This window comes from Mustela nigripes, chromosome 16, assembly GCF_022355385.1.
Source record: "Mustela nigripes isolate SB6536 chromosome 16, MUSNIG.SB6536, whole genome shotgun sequence".
Classification (NCBI taxonomy): Eukaryota; Metazoa; Chordata; class Mammalia; order Carnivora; family Mustelidae; genus Mustela; species Mustela nigripes.
In genome coordinates, this window is record NC_081572.1 from 34,405,169 (window position 1) to 34,427,342 (window position 22,174).

Genomic DNA, 22,174 nt, shown 5'->3' on the forward strand with positions numbered 1-22,174 from the left:
TCCCATCCCCGCTTCCCGGCCGGACCCGCGCCTCCCGGAGTCTTGGCGCCAGCCAGCCCCGTTTAGCGGCCGGGCCCGGCTCCCCCGCGGTCCCGGGTCTGGCTGGGGTGGGGGCCGCGGCCTCGATGACCCCGGCCCACAGCGGCCCGGCCTGTCCCGTCCACTTAGACAAATTGCGGCTGACAGGCGCGCAGTCTCTCTGGAGTCGCCGCCCGCCCGACGCCTCCCTCCCGACCCAATTACCCCGCGCAGGGTCGGGCCAAGTGGCTGGGAAGGGGTGGGGGGGGCGTGGGGAGAGCAGGAGGCCCGACCTGTTCTCGGCCCGCGCGGTGGCCCCCGCCTTGCTCCAGGAAAGGCAGCGGGGCCACTTTTTTCCGGTTAGGTCCCGGGAAGTGCCTGGGCAGGCTGCCTGTGTGGCCCAGTCCCCAGTCTTACAGGCGAACGCGAAGACGAGGCCCCTCCTGGCCGCTCAGGTTCCGGACTTACCCGGCCTTTGAAGGGGGTCGCTTTACACCCGAGGGCGAAGTGCGACAGCCCGCAACCGAGGGTGCGTCCCCTCCGGCCTTTGGACGACGTCCCCCGGAGTTTTGGGGACCCTATAACGCTGGGAGCTCCAGACTATTAGTGGCTCTGGGGTCTTAGTCCGCTGGTGGCCGCGGTCCGCTTGGGAGCAGGGATGGGCCAAAGTGAGGTGCACGTCTGTGAAACTGCGAGTGCGTGGACGCGCACTTGTGAAATGGTGGGTGCGGGTACTTGGGATTACGGCGGCGCGAGCGGGCCATGCTGCCGCGGGGCTTGAGGGGGCAAATCGCTTAAAGGACCCCTAAGACCAGCCCACCTGCGAGAGAGGGGCGGGGCTGGCCTGCGCGCGCTCGCCAGGATCGGGATTCACTTTCTCAAACGCTTTTGCAGGGAGCCGCCCGGGATTTCCTGGCGCAGCGTCGTGGGGGACAGCGCCCCACAATCAGGGTTCCAGCTGGGTCGTACGCGCCCTCCCTTTCCCGAGGTAGAGCTACTTGGCTGTCCCGTCAGCCTCCGGGCCTCCAACCAAACTTTTGCCTTTTTAACCGATAACTTCCTCTTTGCTTGATTCAGCCTGGTTGCTCTTCTTGGCAGGACACGCACCTCTCCCCCTATTTTACAGATGACGACCCTGAAGCCCAGAGGGCAGTAATTTACCCAAGGTCACGCAGCTACCAGTGGCCGAGCTGGGATGTGACCTTGGGACCTTAGAAGAGAGTCAGGGCGCATCCAGTCCTTAGAAGCTGGTGCTGTCACTGCTGTCCTGAGAGCTTCCCCCACTTACACAGCAAGGCAACACTGAGACTTCAGCCCCACTTTCAGGCTGAGCTCTTGTTTTAACTATAGGACAGAGGAGAGGCTCTCTCCCTTTGCCCCTAGACTTTCTGGCTCTAGGTGTGCAGGAGGAGGCTGCATTTCCAAGTTACTCAGGGACAGGGAGTAGCTTCAAAAGCCAGGGTCTGGAAGCTCTTAGGGGTAGGGGATAGAGATGAGTGGGATCAGAGTCTTGGATTGTGTGGGGGCGCAGGACAGGGAGGTCAGCACAGAACAGAATCCAGCCCTCTTAAGAGCACAGGAGGCAGCAGGGAGCAGACAGAGGTCAGATCAGCTGTGTGACTTTGCAACTCTGTGGAAGGCCCGAACCTTCTCTGGGGCTCTGGCTTCTCATCGACAAAATCAGGACTGAGCAGTACTCCTTCAAGTACCTTCTAGTTTAGAAAGTCTCTGGTCTGTGCAAATCAGAAAAATCAGCCCTTGAGAAACTCTTTCCAACCCCAAAGTGGCAGCTGCCTGCTCTGGCCTCTGCTTGCTTCCCGAGCTGATGCTGCTGTTTGATGGAGTACTTGCGCTCCTGGATTTGCCTTGGGACCACTGGGCCTTTTCTCAGATCAATCCCAGACAGTGCCCTCCCTCTTTGAGCTGCCACCCCAGCTCCCATCAGCCTCCTCAGACCATGAAGGTATTTTTTCCTCCATCAGACTGAGAGAAAGTCCATGGTAATTTGCCCTTGGAGCAGGTAGCACTGTGAGAATCAGGGAGGTCACATAGCTCCCTCAAGGTCACTCGGTCAGGCCACAATTAGATGCATGTTCTGATGGCCTCCTAGGTGATGGCATCATGGAGGTCTGCTGGGCTGCTGGGGAGGGTGAGGTGAAGATTGCCCTTGGTGTTATCTCTAGAGGATAGGAGGCTGGCTGCTTGGGGGCCAGTGGGCAGTACAGTCCCCCACCTAGGGGCCCAGATCTCACTTCCAGCTGATTACAGGCTGTGGCAGGGTCCATAACCTCCCCAATTAGCCAGGGGCCAGGCCCAAGGCCTCTCTGATAACCCGAGTTCTGTGGCAGCCGCCATGGGGCCAGCTTATCTGGCCTTTCTTATCCTCCCCCTTCCCCCACATATTCAAAGACTTGCCCTGGCTGTGAGCAGATGAATAACCAGATTGTCCTGCAAGCTCAGCCGGCAAGTCCAGCCCTACACCCACAACTTTCCCTGACTGGAGGAGGCCACAGATGTTTTGCACCCCCCTGGAGGGAAAGGGCTGAGCCAGGGAGGACTCCTGACTCTAAGCTGCCCGCCAGTTCCCCACATGGTTGGAGAGAGCTGCCCGCTCTCTGTCTTTGCCCCACCCATGAACCCACGTGGATTCAGAGGATCTCCCCTTTCCTAGAGTTTGGGACCCATCACCAGGGAGCCAGGCCATGGGCAGGATGCACAGGAAGCCTGGTTGCAGCCCTGTCCCTGCCTCTTTGGGACTGAAACCCTGCTCTGGTGGGGGGTTGGGGCTGTGCCAGCTACGTCAAGGTCTCGGCTTCAGCTGAAATGGGGGGAAAGCTGCTGCAGTCTGGCAGCCCCCACTGGCCGTGGCCAGACTTCCTTATGGCCCCAACATGCCTCTCCCAGCACGGCCTGTGATTCCTTACCGCAACTGCCAGCCCCAGACAGGAGGGACTGGCTTCCGGCACCCTAGCTCCAGAAGACCATCTACCCAGCCTGCAGAGCCCACGGAGATTCAGGTCCAGCTTCTCCCAATAGGCCCAACTGACCAGGTGGAGGGAACTGAGGATGAAATCTCTTCTCAGATGTCATGGGGTGCACGTGAAGGGGCAGAGGCCTCTGGAGCTACGGCGGCTCCAGCTGGGCGGTCGCACGGGAGCCCCGGCTTGTGAACGCAACTCTTCCAAGGCTGTTACATTAAACTTTACCCCAAACCACACCTGGCTCAGTGGGTTTCCTTCAATCCTCCCAGGCCTCGCCGGCTTCTCAGGGAAGAGGGGGAACTGGGGCTGGCATTAGTCTCCTTTCTGCTCAACACCCCTTTTTGCTCCTCCTGGTCTGGTCTCCTTCCTGCCTTTCACTTCAGGTCCAGAATTGGGAAGGGGTGAGAATCAGGAACCTGTCATCCAAGGTTCCAGTCAGGATTCATGAGACCTGCCTATACCTGACCACCCTTCCACCTTCTGAGTTTGAAAAGAGAAGCAATTACAAGGTGCCTGCCCCAACGAGAAGGCTAGCATCTTCAGGCTTTCTGTCCCCCAGCAGCACCACCCCTGCCCCCAGCCCAGCACATGTCAGGGACACCTTACTGGCCCTGACTGCCATAGCCGGGGGGGCGGGGGGCTCCTGGCCTGTGTGGTGCCTCCAGAACTCACTGGCTCTGGTAACCAGCAAGAAGTTTGGAGAATGAACTTCAATCCGGCCCTACACAACTTGCACAGCAAACATTCTCCTTCTCCTTCCTACCCCCTCACTGACCCTCCAATCAGTCGCTCATGTTGAGGCAGGGGGTGCTGGTAGCGGGGACACATGGTCAGATCCACAGGACTCTGCTCAGGGCTTGGAGAGGACCCTGACCCCAGCGACGCAGGGACGGACACCAACTGTAGCGTGATTTATTGGACAAGACGTGCACTTTTTGACAGGGCCTTATTAACCACGGTTTCCTTCACTGGACAGCACAGGACCAGGGTAAGAGGGCTTACAGACAAGAACGACAAATCCTTCCCATGAGCCAAAGAGGAAAGAAAAGAGGAAGGGGGAGGCTTCTCCTTCCTTCCTCCTTCCCTAATACTCTGGGCCTCAGTTTACCTCACGCCAGAGGGAGGTTGGCCAAGGGAAACTGGGCAGTGCATCTTGTAGCCAGGAGTGGGCTGGGGCTGTCCACTCAGGGTCAAAATGCCCAGCCGGGCCATCCACTCTTTCTCCCCTTCCCCGCACCCCGTGGGTATGGTTAGAAGATACAAAAGCGGATCCAGTACAGGACATCATGTGCAAACGGAGGAGGGGACAGAACTTTCGCAGAGTCTCCTTCAGCCACAGCCCCACTGGTGGGGGGCAGAGGTCAGAGTGTGCCAAGGTGTTTGGGAGAAGGGGCTCTTCTCCATCCGGGGAGGGTGGGTGGCTGTTGTCACTAAGCTTGGGGAAGGTGGTTGGTGGAAGAGGAGCAGAGACTGAAGGGTAGGACCAAGAGGGGGGCTTCTCCCCCTTCCTCCAGCAGGTGAGTGGGCCGGCCAGTCAGAAGCAGGTTGCTGGTACTACGGGAAGCCGGTGGGGAAGAGGCTGAGGGGCTGACTCTCATTGGTGGGCAGTGGAGATCGGTAGCCATCGAAGTTTCGTGGGATGCTGCCGCTGGTGGAGCCTGAGCTGTTACTCAGTGTCTCGATGCTTCCCTCTCGCTGTAGTTCTGCAAGACAGAGGAGAGGACCAGGCCTGGTCAGAATGGAGTCTGAGGGGCTGGGGCACACCCTGGGCCGCGCTGTCTGCCTGGAGGCACCTTCCACAGGGGGGGTCCCCACCTGCTCCCCAGATGGGCCAGGCAGCAGCTCCGGTCACAGGGAGTTCACAGCCAAAGGAGGGGGAAACTCCCTTGGCTGGCAGAGTCCAGTCTTAGGCCACAGTCTGTCCCTCGGTGTGGGAACCCCTTTACAGAAGTCTGGCCACCCTGCTGATTTGTCTGGACCACACTGCCATACACGGGACATGTGCCCACACCTGCACACACACTCATGCTCAGCCAGCATGCTCCCTGGTTCCAGAAGTGGCTCCGGGCCTGGATCTACAGGTCAGGCAGGCAGGAGAAAAGCCAGAACGTGGCAAGGACCGCAGCCTCCCTGCCTGATCTGCCCCTCCCTCTCCTCCCTGGCCCTGCCTGCTCCCTGGAGCTTCCGCCCTGGCTTAGCAACTCACTTGCTCACTCATTCTGAGCCATACAGTCTGCCTGCTGGCCAGGCCGCCGCTCATCTTTGGCACCTCCTGGCAAGTGTCCAGTTTCCCTGCAGGAGGGAATGCCTGGTTGGAGAGGGGCCTATTTCAATGGAGAGAAGGTCCCTGCTTGCTTGCAGTGCCTCCTTTCTCCCTTTCTCTTAGCCCCCCCAGTGTCCAGGAGGCCCCTCAGAATGCAGAGCTGCCCTGGGAAGCAGGCAGGGAGGCTCCCACCCCATCTACTGCCCCTTCCCTGGCCCTCCCACAGCTGAGCTGCCATCTTGGATACAGCAACTAGCCCTATCTCATTCAGCTGTGGGCACCTTACTGCCTCCCACCCCCAATCCCCAGTCTCTTGACCTAAGATAGGTTTTGGGTCAGGTGGTTTGGGAACAGACTTCCCTGCATGTAGAATACAAGGAAGAAAGAATTATTCTTGGCTTTTTGCAATTGGCTAGTTCCTATCCCCTTTCAGTCCCTCAGAGTGGGCTCTGAGACCTGGGCACACACATCCCTGGGAAGACTCTGGGAGCCTTCCCCAAGCCAAGATGTGGTGATCTGCAATTTCTTCTCCTGCAAGGTACGCCTGCCTGGGACTAAGGGGGTCTTGCTTGTCCCCCTCAGGAGCTCAGGACCTCAAAGCAAACTTGAAGCAGCCAAGTGTACCTGAATGTTATACTTGTCGGGTCTGGCTTGAGACCTGCATCTACAGCCTGCACCCACTCCCAGGCCCCCTGCCACCACACACATGCAACAAAGCTAGCTTGGATTAGGGTAACAGTCATGGCCTTCGCTCTTGGTCTGGCCATCGGCAGCCAGCCAGGAACTAACCACTGACTCCCACTCCCTACAGGCCTCCCCCAAAGCACAGAAGCCACCCAACTGTAGCAGCCACAGAATGAGGTGGGAAAGTCTGTGCTGCCCTCCTTCAGAGCAGGCATGACCCAGGGGTGAGGGGCCCTCAGGCTGCACTGGCCATGGCTGGAACCTTGACACTGGAACCTCTCAGCAGATAGGGGGTAGTGGAAGCGGGGGGCTGTGGACACAGGCTGTGGGCCTGAGGATGGTCCCAGTCTCCAAGAGGCACTGGCTTCCCTGTTGGGTCAGAGACCCTGGGATACATCAAGAGTTATCTAGATATGGACTGAAAACAAGACAGGTGGCTACCACATGAGCTCTGTCTCCCCTGCTTGTTCTCTGGTCTCACCCTAATTTGGGAGTACAGACTGTGTGCTAACAGAGGGAGAAGATGGAAAAGCAAAGAAGAGACCCTGGGATTTCTACATGGAAGTGTCAGATTCCAAGAAAACGTCCTTTGTTCCTTTCTTTGCCCACAGGCAAGCCAAGGAGTGTGTGGGGGATTCCCGAGGCCCGCTGGATTTCCAAGACCCTTGCCCTCATGCACAGCCATCCTGGCACTAGGGGGCGCTGACAGCAGGGCCAGAAGGGCAGAAGAGCAGAGCATTGGCAGGAGCAAGGAAAGCAGGGGCTTCCTCAGGATCTGGACACCATGCCCAAGCAAGAAAGCCCCAGATGAAGGAGCAGGAAAGGCTACTAGAATGGGGAAGGCTGGCCCCTTTCCAGAGCTGGGGGATAGGCCCAGATTTCTTGATGCAAAGGGCTGACACATCCACGCTGCCAAGGAAGTGGAGGACACTGCAGCCCAGGACCAAGCACAGCAGCCCCGCTGCCCCTTGGCAGAGGCCCAGGCAACACCCTCAGCAGCCTAATGGGCTCCACTCTGTGAGTCTGAGTGGATGCCCTCATCCCATCATGTGACAGCGCAGGGACATTTGCCAAAAGAACTTAGGAGTTTGCTGCTCTTGGGGGCCAGGTATGTCCTAACCGGCCTGGCTATTTTCTTTTCACCAATCAGGCCTGGGATTAGACAGGAGTGGGCAGGCTTCTCCCTTGCCCACCAGCCCCCCAGAACCCAGGTGGCTACACAATGCAGACTTGACATCCCTCAGTTTCCTCTCTCTCATCCCCCTCCTCTCCACTACCACTGCCTGCATGGGACTGCACTTCCCATCTAGATGATTTCAAGAACTCCCTCCCTGTCTCCCCATTTCCGGCAACCCCCTCTTCAACCCACCATACCAGAGTGGCTCGTCTCTGGCACAAACCTCATCTTGCTTTTCCTCTGCTTCAAAACCTTCATCGTTCCTTGAGTCCTCAGCATCAGGTCTAAAATCAGCCCTCCAAAATGGCCTTTCATGACTTGCCCCCGAGACCCCACCCACTGATGGCACCTGTTATCGGATCTGAAGAACCAAAGTAATGCACTTGTGCAGTTCTGGGATCTCTCCAGGCTGCCTCAGGCCCCTGGGCCTGTGTTTATGCCATTCCCTTTGACTGAAAAGCCCTTCCCAGGCTCCTGTGGCCCCCAGAACCCCTACTCATCTTTCAAAGATGAGCACAGGTACCCACGCCCCACAGATGAGCCTGTCCTGCAGCCCTGGTAGCCGGCCGGGCTCCATCCTTATTCCTGCCCCAGGTCTGTTCACGTCTGTGTCCCCACCCAGGTGCAGAGCCCCTTGGGGACTGCTTCTGGGCCTTAGCTCTGTATCCCTTGTGCCAATCACAGGGCCTAGAAAATAGCTGGTGCTCAAAAAACGTTTCCTGACTGAATGGTGTGGTGAGGAGAGGCGGGGAGCTTCTCTTCAGCATGTGGTCTATTAGTAAGAGAACTAGGGGCCTGGCTGGGACCCGGGCACTTTTCTACATGCCTTCTGTGAACCCCCTTCTCTCTTCTCCCTGAGACAGAACAATGAGTGTGTGCAGAAGAGGAAGTGGAGGAGGGGTGCACACAGGTCCCCCCCCTTCGGAGTCACCCCGGCCGCCCAGCCCTAGGAGCAAGCGGCAAATGGAAATGTGTGGCCTTACCTTCCTCCATCCCGAACACCTGCTTTGTTACTGTTGGGTTGCTCACGGACGCTGGGCTGTTGGCATTGTTTTTTTTTTCCTTTTTTTTTCCCTTTTGAAAAGAAAAGCATTGAGGAATCTTTTTGGAAAAGATATGGACAACGATTGAGAAGTACACTGATCCCTGCAAGCAGGTGGAGAGGTCGTAAGGAGGTGTGGGGTGTCACGCTGGGAGGAGGGCAGGCTGGCGGCAAAATTCCGCAGTCAAGGACAGTGACATGCATGTGTAGGGGGTGGGGGCCAACCCATCCGGAGGGCCCCAGAGATGGAACTGTCGTGATGGAGCTGAGAGCCCCTCCGGCATGGGGGCTGGGAGAGAGGAGGAGCCACACACGGAGCAGGAGGCAGCGGGGGCAGGGGGAGAGAAGGGTGCTGGCAGGCACCCCATGCGGGCAGGTTGCTAGGAGAGGGGGAGGAGGCAGGCTGCAGAGTTTTGGGGGGACATCTCCAGACCTTTGGACTCAGGGGCCCAGCTTCTGGGCTGCTGCCCTCCTCCCCCATCCCCAAGCCCCCAGATCTGGGCAGCTCTTCTACGGCCGAGGTGGGCTTATGGAGAGAGTCCAGCAGCTACCTGCTAGGGTCTCAGGAGAAAGCTGGGGGCCCTATGCCGGGGTGGCTGGGAAAGCATACCCCGTAGCCTCCCTACTTGGAAGAATGCAAATTCTGCTCAGTCGGAAAAAGCCAGCTCTTAAAGAGGTTGCTCCCCAGGCCTCAAAGCATGATAGGGGATGAGGACTAGTTCCCCGCCAAGGGGCAGGGCTCAGACAGAAGATAACTTATGGTGCCCTCACCTCCTGCATGACTCTGCACCTGCGAGCTGGGTGCTCATCTCCCCCTCTTGCGGACAGCAAAACCCAGGGAGAGTAGGAAGCCATGGGCTTTGGGTATGCAGTCCCCTGAGAAGGAACTGGGGTGGGTGCAGGCCCCGGGATGGAGATGTGGGCAACCCCAGACATCAACTGACTGGCTCCCAGTGCTCCCTGCTGGCTGTGTCCACCCATTCCCGACTGCTTCTCACTGGGAAAGGAACCTGCTAGCCACAGACACCCCTCCATGCCATGGCCAGGGTGGGCAAGCCACGGGGGGTAGCGGGACAATGGAAGGAACAGCAACTACGAGGGAGGCGCCAGGCTCTCACAAGTGAAAGAAAGAGAATGCACTCCACATGGAGTCTGGCAAAGTTCAGAGGGGACAGGGAGGTGGCTGCCCTTGTTAGGGAAAAGCAGCTCTGGCTACCTGGGCACATATGCAAAGGGAGAAGTCATGGTTATGTCTCTGTGAGGAGGCGGGAGCACGGCTGGCTGCAAATGTGGCCCCACTGGGGCTGGGCCATGCGGAATGAGGGGGTCTCTCTGAGATAGTTCACTCCCTCATTCCACAGCTGGATACCGCAGCCCCTCTGCAAAGGTGGGAGCAGTGGAGACTGGCTCCTGGGAGCCGTGGGTGGGTACTGTTGAGCTGGGCAAGGGTGCACCAAGAGGAGAGGCAGAGGTTGGAGGCAGACGGGACTCTCACAGGGAGCCAGAGATGGCCTCTGGGGGCTGGCTGCCAGGACACCCCTTCTGTGGCCTTTCCCACAGGCTGGTCCCAAGGCTGCCTCACGCTTGAGATGTTCCCTGGGGCCATCCTCTCCTCTGGATACAGACCCTTCTCTCCCTTGAGGCTGTCCCATACTGGCAAGTCAGAGACTTCCAGGGACAGACTGGATGGAAGCCTCTTCTCACTCATGAGTCACTTCACTAAGTGCCATGGTCTTGGTTCCCCCGTTCCCTAGGAAACGCTGGGGACACAGGAACTAAGTGAGCCCTGGAGAGAGTGGGGAAGCCCAAGTGGGCAGGGGACCCCAATGAGAGGTCAGAGTGAGGTCCTACTTTGGGCTTGACCGTCTCCAGGCCTCTTCTGGGCAGATGGCAGCAGGGGCAGCTGGCCAATCAGAGACCCTGAGGGATGCCCCACTGGCTTCTGGTGGTGGCGGGGGGACACTGTGGAGAGCCCAAGGCTCAGGACTCAGAGAGAGGCCTGTTTCTGGGCTCCAGCAGAGTCCATGAAGGCAGTGCTGTGGCTGTGTTTGGGAGGAGGGTGCCTGGGCCCTGTCGTTCAGCCTCCGGGCAGCCCTGGCACTTCCTCCATCACCAAAGCAGCACCATCTACGGGTTGCCCCTCCGGCGTGCCCGGCACTCAGCCGTGTTCCACACACTCAGAGCCTCACAGTGCTGTTCATTAAAGGGATTAGCAGAGCACTTTTATTGGGCTCTGGCTGCAGCCACACGGCCCAGCCCTAAATGAGCCACCCAAGCGGCTGGGGTGGGGGCGGTAGGGCTAGAGCTCAGGACAGTCTCAGCCCGCACCCACAGCACGCTTCTGGCAGTGGGAAGGGAGAACGCCCCCCCGCCCCCAACCCCACCTCCTATCCCAAGCTCTCAAGGGCCTGAGGAGAGGGGAGGGGCAGTGTCTGTCCAGAGCGGGGAGGCAGTTTAGGGAAGAGGTCGAGAGCACAGGCTCCAGCCTGCGGCCACTTGGGAGACTTTGGACAGGTTACTCAACATCTCCTGTGCCTCAGTTTCCTGTGCATGAGGATAACAATGCTTCCTAGTGTGGCTGTGGCATTAAATTAAATAACACAATGCACGTAGAGTATGTCACAAAGCTTAAAGCTTCCAGCAGGCAAATGTTGAGTTACTACTATTGTTGCAGTTGTATTAGTGATGGTGATTATCCACAGGGTCCTCTGGGTCCCTCTCCGTCTTCCCTCTCCAGGAGGTGCCTCTGCCAAACAGGCCCCTTTTGGCTCACCTGCCACGAGGGCTTGGGAAGGATTCTTTCTTTTTAATCAAGAAATGGCCCGCTGAGGAAGATGGCAGATACGTGTTTACAGCTTTTCATTTCCCTCCTTGCCTCTTTGTAAATACCCTTTTTCAAGCTGGAAAAATAAATTTCCAACCCTGTTGACATGCATTGATTTTTCCCTCCTGTATCTACCTTCCCCGTCAGCAGGGCCTTTGGTTAAGCCCCTTGCCTGGGTTGGGCTCAGCGGTACCCCCGGGGAGTGGGTGGCCCCAGAACACAGAAGAGCCAGCCAAACTGCCCCATCCTGCCCACTGCCTGGCTCAGAGGAGGTCTGCAAATAGAAATAGTTCTGGTTCCCTTCTTGGCTGGGGAGGGAGGTTGGGATTGGCGGGGGGTATGGGTGGGCTCTGGCTAGGGGGTTAGAGATTTTCACAACTTCTTTGGATGGGATATATGGAGAGAAGACCAGGGATCACGGGACTGCTGCCAAGTTCAGCAGATGCTTCCAAATGGGGTCTGTCCCAAGCAACCCACTTGGTCAGCCGAGAGCCTGCTGGGACCTGCTGGCTGGGACCAACCAAGCACACTGGGACTTGGAGAGAAAGCGGTGAAGCAGGAAGGGGGGCTGAATGCTTCCTGTGGGGCTGAGCAGGACTGGCGACCCCCCGATGCAGGGATCCAGAGAGACAGCCTAGATGCCGATCAGGAGACTGCCTGCCTTATACCAGTCCCGGGCTGGGAAACTCCTGCTCACTCCTCTAGAGTGAGGCAGAGACAGAAATGGAGTTGGCTAAAAATGTTTCCAGAAACCCCAACAGCTCTGTCAGAGACCACACTCTGGGCCAGAGCCAGTCTCAGCACTGGCAATTTTTAGGAGGATGCGAGGACAGCAGGTAAAGGAGGCCTATGGGGACGTCTCGCTTTTCCTCACACTCAGAAATGCCCAGTTTGGAGGGTGCCTTCCTCCCTGACACCTCTCCCCTTCCTGCCCCGTTCCAACCCCACCAGTTGGGCTCTCTCGCACGCAGGCAACCCCACAGGCCGCGGAGCTGGCACAGATGCCAACAGACAGACCTAGAGGTCTTGGGAGAGAACAGGACCAGGGCAGACAGAAGGGCTGTCCTCCCCTTCCAGCAGGGCTTTTGCTCCCTTCCCAGGCATGCTTGTGGAGGGAAAGAGGGCAGCTTCTTGAAGCTGAGGGCCAAGGATGAAATGGCTCCTCCACATCCAGATAATAGGGATCCCAGTTTGGGCTGCTGGAATCTGGGCATAGAGGAGAAACGGTGCTAATTCTGGCCGGCGTACCTCCAGACCTCGCACCCATGTCTGAAGGCAGAGCCCTTGCCCACTGTTGTCATATAGCTCTGGTGACCTGACTGCACTCAGCCTGTGGGTAGGCCGGCACCTTCCCTCCTGCCCGGGGTCCCTTTCCACCCACAGGATTCCCACAACTGTGCTTTCTCTCCCCTTTGCCCAGCTCTCGTTCCTGACTCCTGCAGCTACTGAGGTCTAGAATGTCACAGAATGAGGCCAAGGCCACATGGTCTGCCCAGACCCCAACCCTCGGCTCTGAACAATGAAGGGAAATATCCAGTGCTCTTGGCTCAGGAGACCAGGAACGGCTTCCCTTGGCCACTGGGGTCATACACACGCCTAATAACCTTAGGGCATAGGGGGAGACCTGAGGTCTAGAGAAGTCCTCGGGTCCTCCAGGCATCCACTGGCTCCTGGAAGATGAAAGCTGTGGCCAGTTGTGGGGAGTTGTAGAAAGGATGATGGTTGAAGAGACTAGGCAAGCAGACAGCCTCCACCCAGGAAAACTGGGGAACAGACACATCACCTCTCTTCTCCATCGCTCCTTCCCTCCTCCGTCCACTAGCTAAAGAGAAACCTTATTCATGACAGCAGGCCAGTGTGGCATTAATATCCTGAGGGAGAGGCATGGAGGTAGCTAGATCCCCAAACTCCTTGTGGGGACAGGGGTGTGGCAGATGCTGGAATGTTGGGGAAGGGAGAATGAGGGCAGAAAGAGAGGGAGGGGGAGGCCTAATGAATGAGGAGGACTCCGGAGGCCTCTGTTCAAAAGAACGGATTCTCACCACATCCTGCACCCCCTCTCCTTTGGAGCTGGCTGGGGGTGTGTGTGTGTTGGGGGAGTGGGGAGCACAGAGTCTGAGTCCCAACAGAGCAAGTAGCTCGTGGCTTAGCCAGATTCCTTCGCGGCCTTTGAACAACTGATGAGCAATGGTGGTACGTGGGGTATCAGCTGGAGGTTGTGCTGGCCCAGGTTCCCCATATAACAGCCATAATAAGGTAGGGAGAGACAGAAATGCTACCACACTCCACTCTCAGGAAATCCATGTTACCCTAAGCCAAGTGTTGGCTTCAAAGCAGGAGAGAGCAGGATCCCCTACCCGGACCACCTCGACCAGTACCCCGTGTGCAGTGACCTGCTCGGTACCACTGTATTACTCTAACTTCACATCCTAACCTGTCACAACCTATTGGACATGGGGACAGCAAAGGCTGAGCGGAATGGTCTCCTGCTTCCCTGGTTTTGAGGTATTTGACAAATCTGGCTGAAGCCACGCCTCGGGAACAGCCCTGCACTGACACCACCGTGGATGGCAGGAAGGAAGAGTCCTGGGGTAGGAGGCTGAGAGTTCTGCCACAGGCAGATGTGCTGAATGACCTGTGCGAGTCACTTCACTTCTCCTCCACCTCAGCATCTGTCAGGCGGGAGGGGAGGAGCGTCTTTGGCAACCTCACTGGGTGTGTGAGGCTCTGAAGAGAAAAGGATGGGACTTTCAGAAGCAAAACACGCATCAAACACGCAGAGTGTCCTGGTTAGGGGATCAGTGCAGCCGCCTCTGGTGTTCCAGCAGGCGGAGGCCCCCAGAGGCGGGCTCCTCAGGCAGGAGGGCCTGAAAGGGCCTTTTTAGCTCCAGGTCACGGCACGACATTGGGGGTTGAGTCTTGGCAGACGCCATCTGAAGTGGACACGGGGCCGGGCGATTCGGAGATGTGCCTTTGACAGAGAATGTTCAGCCAGGTGCTGTGGCATGAGCTCTTTGTGTGTGTCTGTGTGTGGAGAGGATGTGGGTGCCAGTGAAGGCCCCATAAACATGCCCACTCAGCATGGCCACGAGGAGGACATGGCACTTGGAAAGTCTCCTGTGGAAATGGTGCTTGACAGCTAGCCTGGACCCACCTCTCTCCTCCAGTCCAGCCCTGAGGCTCGGGAGACCCCACCGAGCTCACAGGCCGGGTCTTCCCGAGCTGCCCTCCAGGGCGGAGAGGCAGCACAGGGGTCCACAGGAGGGATGCAGCTCCTTGAACTTTGCTGGCCTGACGGGCCAGAGCCACATCTGGTTCTCATTCAAATGTCCAAACATAATTAAATTCTCTATGATGCAGCGGAAGAGTTTGGTAAGATGTGGCTTTCCCCCCTTTCCATCAAGGTTAAGAAATCAGTCTCTCATTCCACTGGCCGGCCGACTCCTTCTCCTCCCTGACACTGGTCTGTCCCATTCTAGAAAGCAGAGGCCTGTGTTCTGATCTGATTTCTCGAGCTGACTGGGCTGGGGCCAGTGTGGGCTACACGGAGCCCTTCTCCCCCACTGTCCCACTTACCCACCTGAGAAGATTAACAGCTGAGGCCAAAGCAGCAGGCTGTTGACTGAGCAAGTCAGTACCCTGTGAGCTGGGCGGGGGTGGGGGAGGTGAGCCGCCTGGAAGAGGCAGAGGCAGCTGTCAGCTGTCCTACCCAGGCTGCGCCAGACATACCAGTGTCTTCTCACTGACTAGATACAAGGATCCCCTCTCTCTAGGTCCTCACAACGGGAAGCCCTTGAGAGTCTTCAGTCTCCAGCCTGGCCCTTGAGTCCCTCTGTGGAAAATGGAGCTTCCCACAGTCATGGAGGGGCGAGGCAATCCCCCCACCCCCAACGCATGCACCTCCCACCTCTCACCTTGCAGCCTGGGGACTGCTGCAAGGCCGCACAGAGCCCTGGCCCTCCTCCACATATAAAGGAGGGAGGCAGGGGGAGTGCTGGAGGCATGAAGAAGGCTGGGAGCTCCCTGCCTCACAGAATTGCTGGTTGTTTCTGGCCTGTCAAGGCTCTGAACAGGCTAAAGGGTAGCAGGGTCCAAGGTGCAGTCCTCGGAGATGGCGGGCAGCCTCCTCAACAGAAAGGAGGCCCACTAACCAGAGGCTTCACTGCCTCTCCTCAGTGGCCAGTCCAGGACTGCCCCAAATTCTAGCAGAATATCCTCTAGATGGGCTAGCGTACCTTCCCAACTGAGTAGCTTCTGTTTGGGGCTTTTTTTTTTTTAACTTAGGGATTTATGACTTTCATGGTTATGGGTTCCATTCTACTTCTTGTGCCTATTCTAATCTTTGTGGTACACGCTTTATAAGAGTTTCTTAATAAGTCAGGATATTTTTCCTTTTGAAACAAGCTGTCCTGCAAGTTAATGACTTACAGTGGGTGTGGATGCTACCCAGAGACAAGCAGGGACTGGGAAGAGGATAACCGGGGTGCAGTAGAGAAGAATCTTCTAGATAAACAGAGCTATGTGGACCAACTCCTGTGCTAGCACCCTCCTGAAGTTCGCCAATGTCCCTATCAGAGAACTAGGACCACTTTCAGGTGCACATGGTTTTTCCATGCTAGAGAATGCTCAACGCTCACCCTGGGGACAGGTGCACACATACACGTACACGCATGCACATGCAAACACACACACACATTCACAAGCTGGTGTGAACCAAACAATTCCAACATTGCTGACCTGACTCTGAATTGGAATAATTCTGTTTATCTTTTTGAAATGGTAAACTTCTGTTTAGTAATTAATTTAATTAACTTCTTGGTGGCATCAGTGCCAAGGCCATGTGTCTGGTGCCTTCACATCCATGAAGAAGGCTTTAAGGAAACTTAAGCCAGTCTTTAGCACAGATGCCTGTGGCCAAGACTAGCAAAGAGAACAGAGGTGGGGCCGAGGTCCACGTTGTCCCTGCCAGGGTCGCAGCCTGTGTTCTGGAACCCATTCCCCCTCCCCCCCAACTGCTGGGAGAAGAGCACAGGTCTCAATTAGCTGCTGTGGAGCCGCCTGTCCAGGGGAAAAAGCTGAGCAGGATGCCGCCTCTGCTTTGTGCTCTGTTCACAGACTGGCTGCTGGAGCCGGGGCTCTATTCATTATTCAATTCAGCTAGCTCAGATGAGTCTTTCCATTTGCTCCTCCAGGAGGAATAACAAATCTAGAAATGCAATTCCACTTTGGTGTATTAAGATATTGATTTGCCCAGCGAGGGGAAGTGCATTTGTTCTGTCAGCCCTCCCATGGGCAGGAAGGGGTTAACCAAATGTTTATCACAAGGCTGGCTTCAGAGTTGAAAGTAATGTGATCAGTAATGAATTTTGTGTTACATTAGGTTGTATAAATGGACAGACAAGCGCAGACAACAAGTGGCCAGGAGTCGGGGCTAATCTAATGATGTAAAAATAGAGACAGCACCAATTATACTAGGGGCCAGCTCCAGGCTCCTGCAGGGACTGCAAATGAATAGGTACAAATCAAATTACTCACTAATAGACGCACTACAAGAGGGGCAGTCAATGGTAAGTGCATTAGAGCCCAGTGACCTCTCTGCTCTGCACAGCAGAATCCGAAAATTTGACTTCCATCTTAAAAGTGGGGGGCAGGGAACGAGGGTCTCAAAGAAACTCTTGTTGGGTGAAGAACAACAACTACGGCCCATCCCAAACCAGTCCGCTGCCAGGAGGTACCTCCTGTCTGTGCTGACCTCTTGCCCTCATTTCAAGGCTCCTGAGAGCCTGAGCACCCGCAGGGGGTAAGGGAGCAACTTCTTGAGGGACGAACAGAGCAGCGGGACGAAGCCTTGCACGTAGGCAAAGACAGGAGGTTACATACCAACATACTTCACAGCCACGTGTCTCTCAGGGGTGGTGTTTTTTACGGCTACGTCAAGGGCTGTGTCTGTATTGAAAATAGAATATTTCTTTAAAGAGGATCACAACATGGACCTTTAAGAGAGCAGCAAGTGCTCAAAACAAAGCAAGTAGATATCAAAATCCAGTTGGGCCACGGAGAGCTCTGCAGGGGGCTTGTTTGTGGTCTGTTCCACGGTGCAGCACATCCGGGCTCTGCCCTAATGCTTGTCAGTCTCGACCGCCGAAATCCTTCCCTCCCTTCCTCCTGCCCCGTGCTGCCTACTGAGTGCCTGTATCCATGGATCATGGAGACGTGCTCAGAGGCAGGAACCCGATGCTCATTCTCAGCTCTCCGTGGCGTGAGGGGAAACCCAGTGTGAAGCCAAAGCATCTCCAAGCCTTCCGAGGACCCAGCCAGGCCCAGATGGACACGGGACCCTGCTGGGCTTCTCCCTCCACCCCCTCTAAGGCCAGCACTATCACACCCTCCAAGTCGAGATGGCATGCTGGTCCTGGCCGACTGGGGCCCAGAGATTATGGAAACATGCTGGCAGAACGAGCACAGGGAGGACACAGAGTGAAAAAAGGAACCGACACAAATGTAGCAACTGGATGTTGATCTTCCCCAAACTTAATTAAGCACATAGAGCGGTGGAATAGGAAGCTCTCAGGCTTCACTGAATAACATGTGGGGGGAGTTGGGGGCGGTCTGTGAAGCCTGGTGCTGGGGGATTCTGCCAGCAAATTAAAAAATTTATGCTTGTGCAGTGGGCCTGCAGGTGCCTGGGGGCAGGGGTGGGGTTCAAAGAGAAGTGGGCAGGAAGAAATCACCAAATGTCAGTGGTCAGGTGGCTGATTCTGACAGAGGTACTTGGAAATGCTTTCTTCTGCTATGTTCAGTCACACTGACATGGCTTGTCCTTCTTGGTATAGTGAGGCTCTGGATTCCTGAAGGGTCAGAGGGTCATTTCCAACTTTCATTTCCTGTGTGTCATGTGTCTCTCCTCTATTACCAGCCATCAAACCTAGGGGCCAGTCCATACACCACAGGCCATCTTCGGAGGACGCGAGGCAGGCTCAGAGGGAAAGATGGGTATTTAACCATCCATGACTGTGTTCAACTTTGTTCAGATCTCACACCTCACAGAAAGGTCAATGGTTAAAGGTGAATTCTTTGGCAGAGGAGGAGAACAGAGAGAAATACTCCCTCTTGTTAACCATTTACCTATGTTAATGTCTCCAGAGGAGGGCCCTCGTCTGGGGGTCCATCTGCCCTTCCCCACCCTCTTGTCCAAGCCTGTTCAATTTTCCACAGGAACTCCTGCCTCCATGTTGGGGCAACACCCGGAAAGGGGATTCTGAAGGTTCACCAATGAAGTCACACTGGTACTTCCTCCTTGTTGACAGGAATCAGGGTGCTTTGGTTACAGAATTCAGAGCAGACTGGGCAACTGAAAAGTGCACAGAGGAGCTTCTCAGTCCTAAGCTCCCATTATAGCTCTGCCCTGTGGCCTGGGACTTCTAGCAGCCTTGGGAGACAGAGAGGGAGAGGGAGAGAGAGGGGAGAGGGAGGGGTAAACAGGAAGAGAGACGGGAGAGGGCAAAGGGGAAGAGTGGGGACTACGAGAGAGACAGAGATGGAGAGAGAGGGAGATGGGGGTAGGAAAGGGAGAGGGAGGGAAAAGAGAGAGAGAGAGAGAAATGGTCTATCTAGAATCAGATTTGACAATGGGCCAGAAACTAACAAGTGTGTCCTAAACATGGTCATTTTCCCCATTGCTCTGGCTGGCTTTCATTTACTTCTCAGGAGCCACAAAAACCCATGCAGTCATTCAACAAACATTACTGGGGCTCAGCTTGGCTCTCATCCCAGTGTTGCATGGTGGGCAATGAGAAGGCTGGTGGTTAGAGGTAACAAAGAGGAATAATGAGACTCTGTCCAACGCACCAGAATCAGGGTAAGACATGCAGTATGGGCAGTGTGGCTGAGGGAGGGGCTGAAGGGACCACCCCGCTGTGGCATGTAGAAGGGAATCAGACACGGCTAGGTAAAGGACAAGGCAACAGACACTACTTATCTGGGGCCAAGTGTCCAGGGAGCTGGCAGTTCAGAAGCTCAGAGGAGAGAGAAAGGGCATTTGGCGGCAAGGTCAGGGAGGGTTTCACAGAGGGGATGTGATTGGAACTTGGTCTACAGAAGCGACCGGGCAGAGAGGGAGGGCAGAGGGGACTCTAACATAGAGCCAGGTGAGCAGGGCTCGTGCTGCGGACGACGGGATGGTTCTGATGGGAGCATGTTTGCATGAAGGTGGTGGTGAGGATGAATACCAATAAGGGGTTACTGGGGACAAGTGAGTGAGAGAGCAGGTTGCCAAGGAGGGTGAGGGGGGCCTGGAAGAGCCCTGAAATCTCATGGCAGCAGCCGAGGTGGAAACATGGGGGCCCTGGGCATGTTGTGAGTAGGGAAATAGGAACAGGCTCTGAACGTGAGAGCCCCATTCCTCTTCTGGGGATCCCTTCTCATTCTGAATAGCGGGTGGGAGTCACTGAACCACCCTCTGACCGGTGAGACTGACCAGATCTTGAGAAACTCCTAGCTCTCTCTCTCTCTCTCTCTCATCCTGCTGTCAGCATTCCTGGGCTGTGTGAGCAGAGTGGCGTTATTTAAAGCTCCCGGGCCTCATTTCACTTCTTGTGAGGTTACAGCTCAGGCTTCTTAACCTCAGCGCCCACTCTTTGGATGACGTGACTAGATGGTATACAGTGTAAACTTCTTTAGAGATACTGTATCTCTTTGACCTGTTTTCTCTGCATTTCCTGAGTCAAGTTTATAAAAAAAAAATTACTTTCCTTCTGTTTTGTGTGGATCCCAATTTCACAAATCTTTCTCACGAACCAATTTTATCGTTTATATACACACATACAAGCTTATTTTCATTTTTCAAACAATGACAAAAACAACTAGTAGTGCAGGCCCTTGTACAATGTCGCTTACCCATGGAGAATATAAGCTTTGTGAGCACTCAGTTGGCTGATGGGTCACAAAAGGGCCCCCATTATCTTGACCTGGGGGAGAAATAAACATCTGCAGCTGGGGGCAGGGTTGGTTGGGAACCACTAGGTGTGAATTAAGTCCCAGATGAAGGGTCACAGATAGGACCCACACGTGTGGGAGATCCAACCCAAGAAGCCTGAAGACCTAAAGGCATGGGTGTGGGCACACCTGGCCAGGATTGGAAACCACCACCTGGGTTCAGTGCGCCTGTCCCTTCACCCCTCTGTCCAGTAAGCACCTGCACAGAGGTTTGGTCTGAATACCAAGGACAACATAAGTAGGATTGTCCCTGAAGATGCTTTTGCTATTGTCCATGGGACAGACCCTTAAAGAAAACACTATTCTGATACCAGAGCAATGAAAACTCATCTAATCCCACTGTTTTACAGAGCCTGGGTTCCAGTACCTCCTCAATATCTCATTTTGATCCTGTGTTTTTTGTTATGATCTGACTTCAAATCTTTCCTCTTTGCTCCATTGTGAGTCAGAGAGGGGAACATCTCCCTGGCACTGTTGTGATGATGAAAGGACATTTCTGTTACTAGCCTAGAGGCTGAAATATAGAAGCCACTTGGCAGGGATGGCCATTATCATTGAGAGGAGCCAATGAGAAGACAGATAATGGAGCGTCCTGTCCAGCAGCACAGTGCCCCGCACCTAACACACACGGGGAGCAGACGATTCCATGTTGCCTGGTTTCTCTTGCCCATGGTACTGGAGAAGAAACTGAACCCAGAATGGGAAAGGAACCTGTCCAAGGTCACAAAGAGTTCCCCCATTCCTTCATGAGGACTTCCAAATGCCACTGAGAAGAAAAAAACCAACATTCTTCCCAGCATCGGTAGCTGGGTACTAGGAATGGAAAGGGCTGTCAGATTCAACCTTTCCCACCAGTGGAAACTAGCGAGGAACAGGCCATCTGACACCAAACTGGGACACAGATGGCAATGGCAACAAGGCCGCGCCCCAGTTCACAGGCAGCAGCTGCCTCCCCGCCACCCTCAGCAGCAGTGCCGTGGCCGCCGTGGCACTGGGCTCTGTGTCTGGAGGCTCCTATGTCTCTGGGGACTTACTCTTCTCTCCCCACCCTCAGCAACCATGGCAGCTGTGACTGCGAACTGGGCAACTGGCAGTTTTGTCTTCATACCCTAAAAAGACCCATCCAGACTCCTGGTCCAGCCCTGCTAGGCAGGCCCCTGTGGACAGCCCGAGAAAGGAGCCAGAGAGGAAAACACACCACTCAGCACTGCTGCCTCCTCTGGAGCTTTCATCTCTGTGAGGGTAACAACCACGCCTACTTCCCCACAGTGCCCAGCCCAGCGGGGAGAAACCAGCAGGTGTCTACAGTGAGCCGCCCGCCCACTGCGAACATGGAAGAAGGTGCAGGCCCATTGACGAGGTCGTTGAGAAAAGACATGAAAAGCATTTTGCAGACATACTGTAGAAGGAGCAAAATTCTAGGGCCCAATTCGGTAACGCAAACGGAAGGACCTAAGTGATAGGCTAAATTGCTAGGATGAAAGCGCTTGCCAGAAAGTAGAGGTGTCTAAGGAATAAGAGAATTAATTCACTACCACGATTGTCACCTGAGCATGTGGCAACTTGAGATGGGACAGGGCCAGTATGGCCTCTACAGAAATGCAGCCTCAGCCTGATAATGACCACAGCCCTCAGCAGTGGGCCGAGTGAGAGTTCCAAGGCCCATTGGAAGAGCTAATCCTGGAGGGAGGCTAGAGGGACCAACACACTGGGTTACTTGCCTTGGGGAACACATCTGGTCAACTCCAATAAGAATAGCTGACATTTATTACTAACATCGATTTCTGCAGTCCTGAAATGGAAGACAGTATTGGCACAAGGCCACGCACACACAAGTGCTCATACATGTGTGTGCATGCACACACACACACACACGCAGTGCTCTTCGTTCTTCTTCTGCAGATTATCAGGTATTTGTTAATTTACTGAAAACTTCCTATGACCATTTAAAAATGGTGCATGTTGTTCAAAATGTGCTTTTTGTGTTAAAAAGGAAAAAAGACAGCCTTTCAAGAAGGAAAAGTTTTCTGACAAATTCTTGGAAGAGATTTCATTGAAAATAATCCTAATAATATACATACATGAAAACTGAGGGGATTTGGGCAAATAAATTAGAGCATTGGTTTAAACTATAGGCTGAAATTCACTGATGTATTGTGAGATAAATTTAGTGAGTCATGACCACATTCTT

The 22,174-nt window shown here is 55.2% G+C and overlaps 1 protein-coding gene across 7 annotated transcripts in view; it reads right to left on the reverse strand.

The window, feature by feature from the left end:
• Nucleotides 1-3,895: 3,895 nt before the first annotated feature.
• The window catches only part of BCAS3 (BCAS3 microtubule associated cell migration factor), a 592,158-nt gene continuing 573,879 nt past the window's right edge, over nt 3,896-22,174 (reverse strand). For 2 of the 7 annotated variants that reach the window (XM_059378915.1, XM_059378912.1), the window contains 2 exons: nt 16,870-16,935; nt 3,896-4,702 (listed from right to left, as the gene is read on the reverse strand). In XM_059378915.1, coding sequence (XP_059234898.1) covers nt 4,554-4,702; nt 16,870-16,935 — 215 coding nt within the window. In that variant the 3' untranslated portion in view covers nt 3,896-4,553. Of the gene's footprint in view, nt 4,703-8,106; nt 8,198-16,869; nt 16,936-22,174 lie in introns of all 7 variants that reach the window. The other 5 variants (XM_059378919.1, XM_059378917.1, XM_059378918.1 and 2 more) reach the window with 3 other exon arrangements.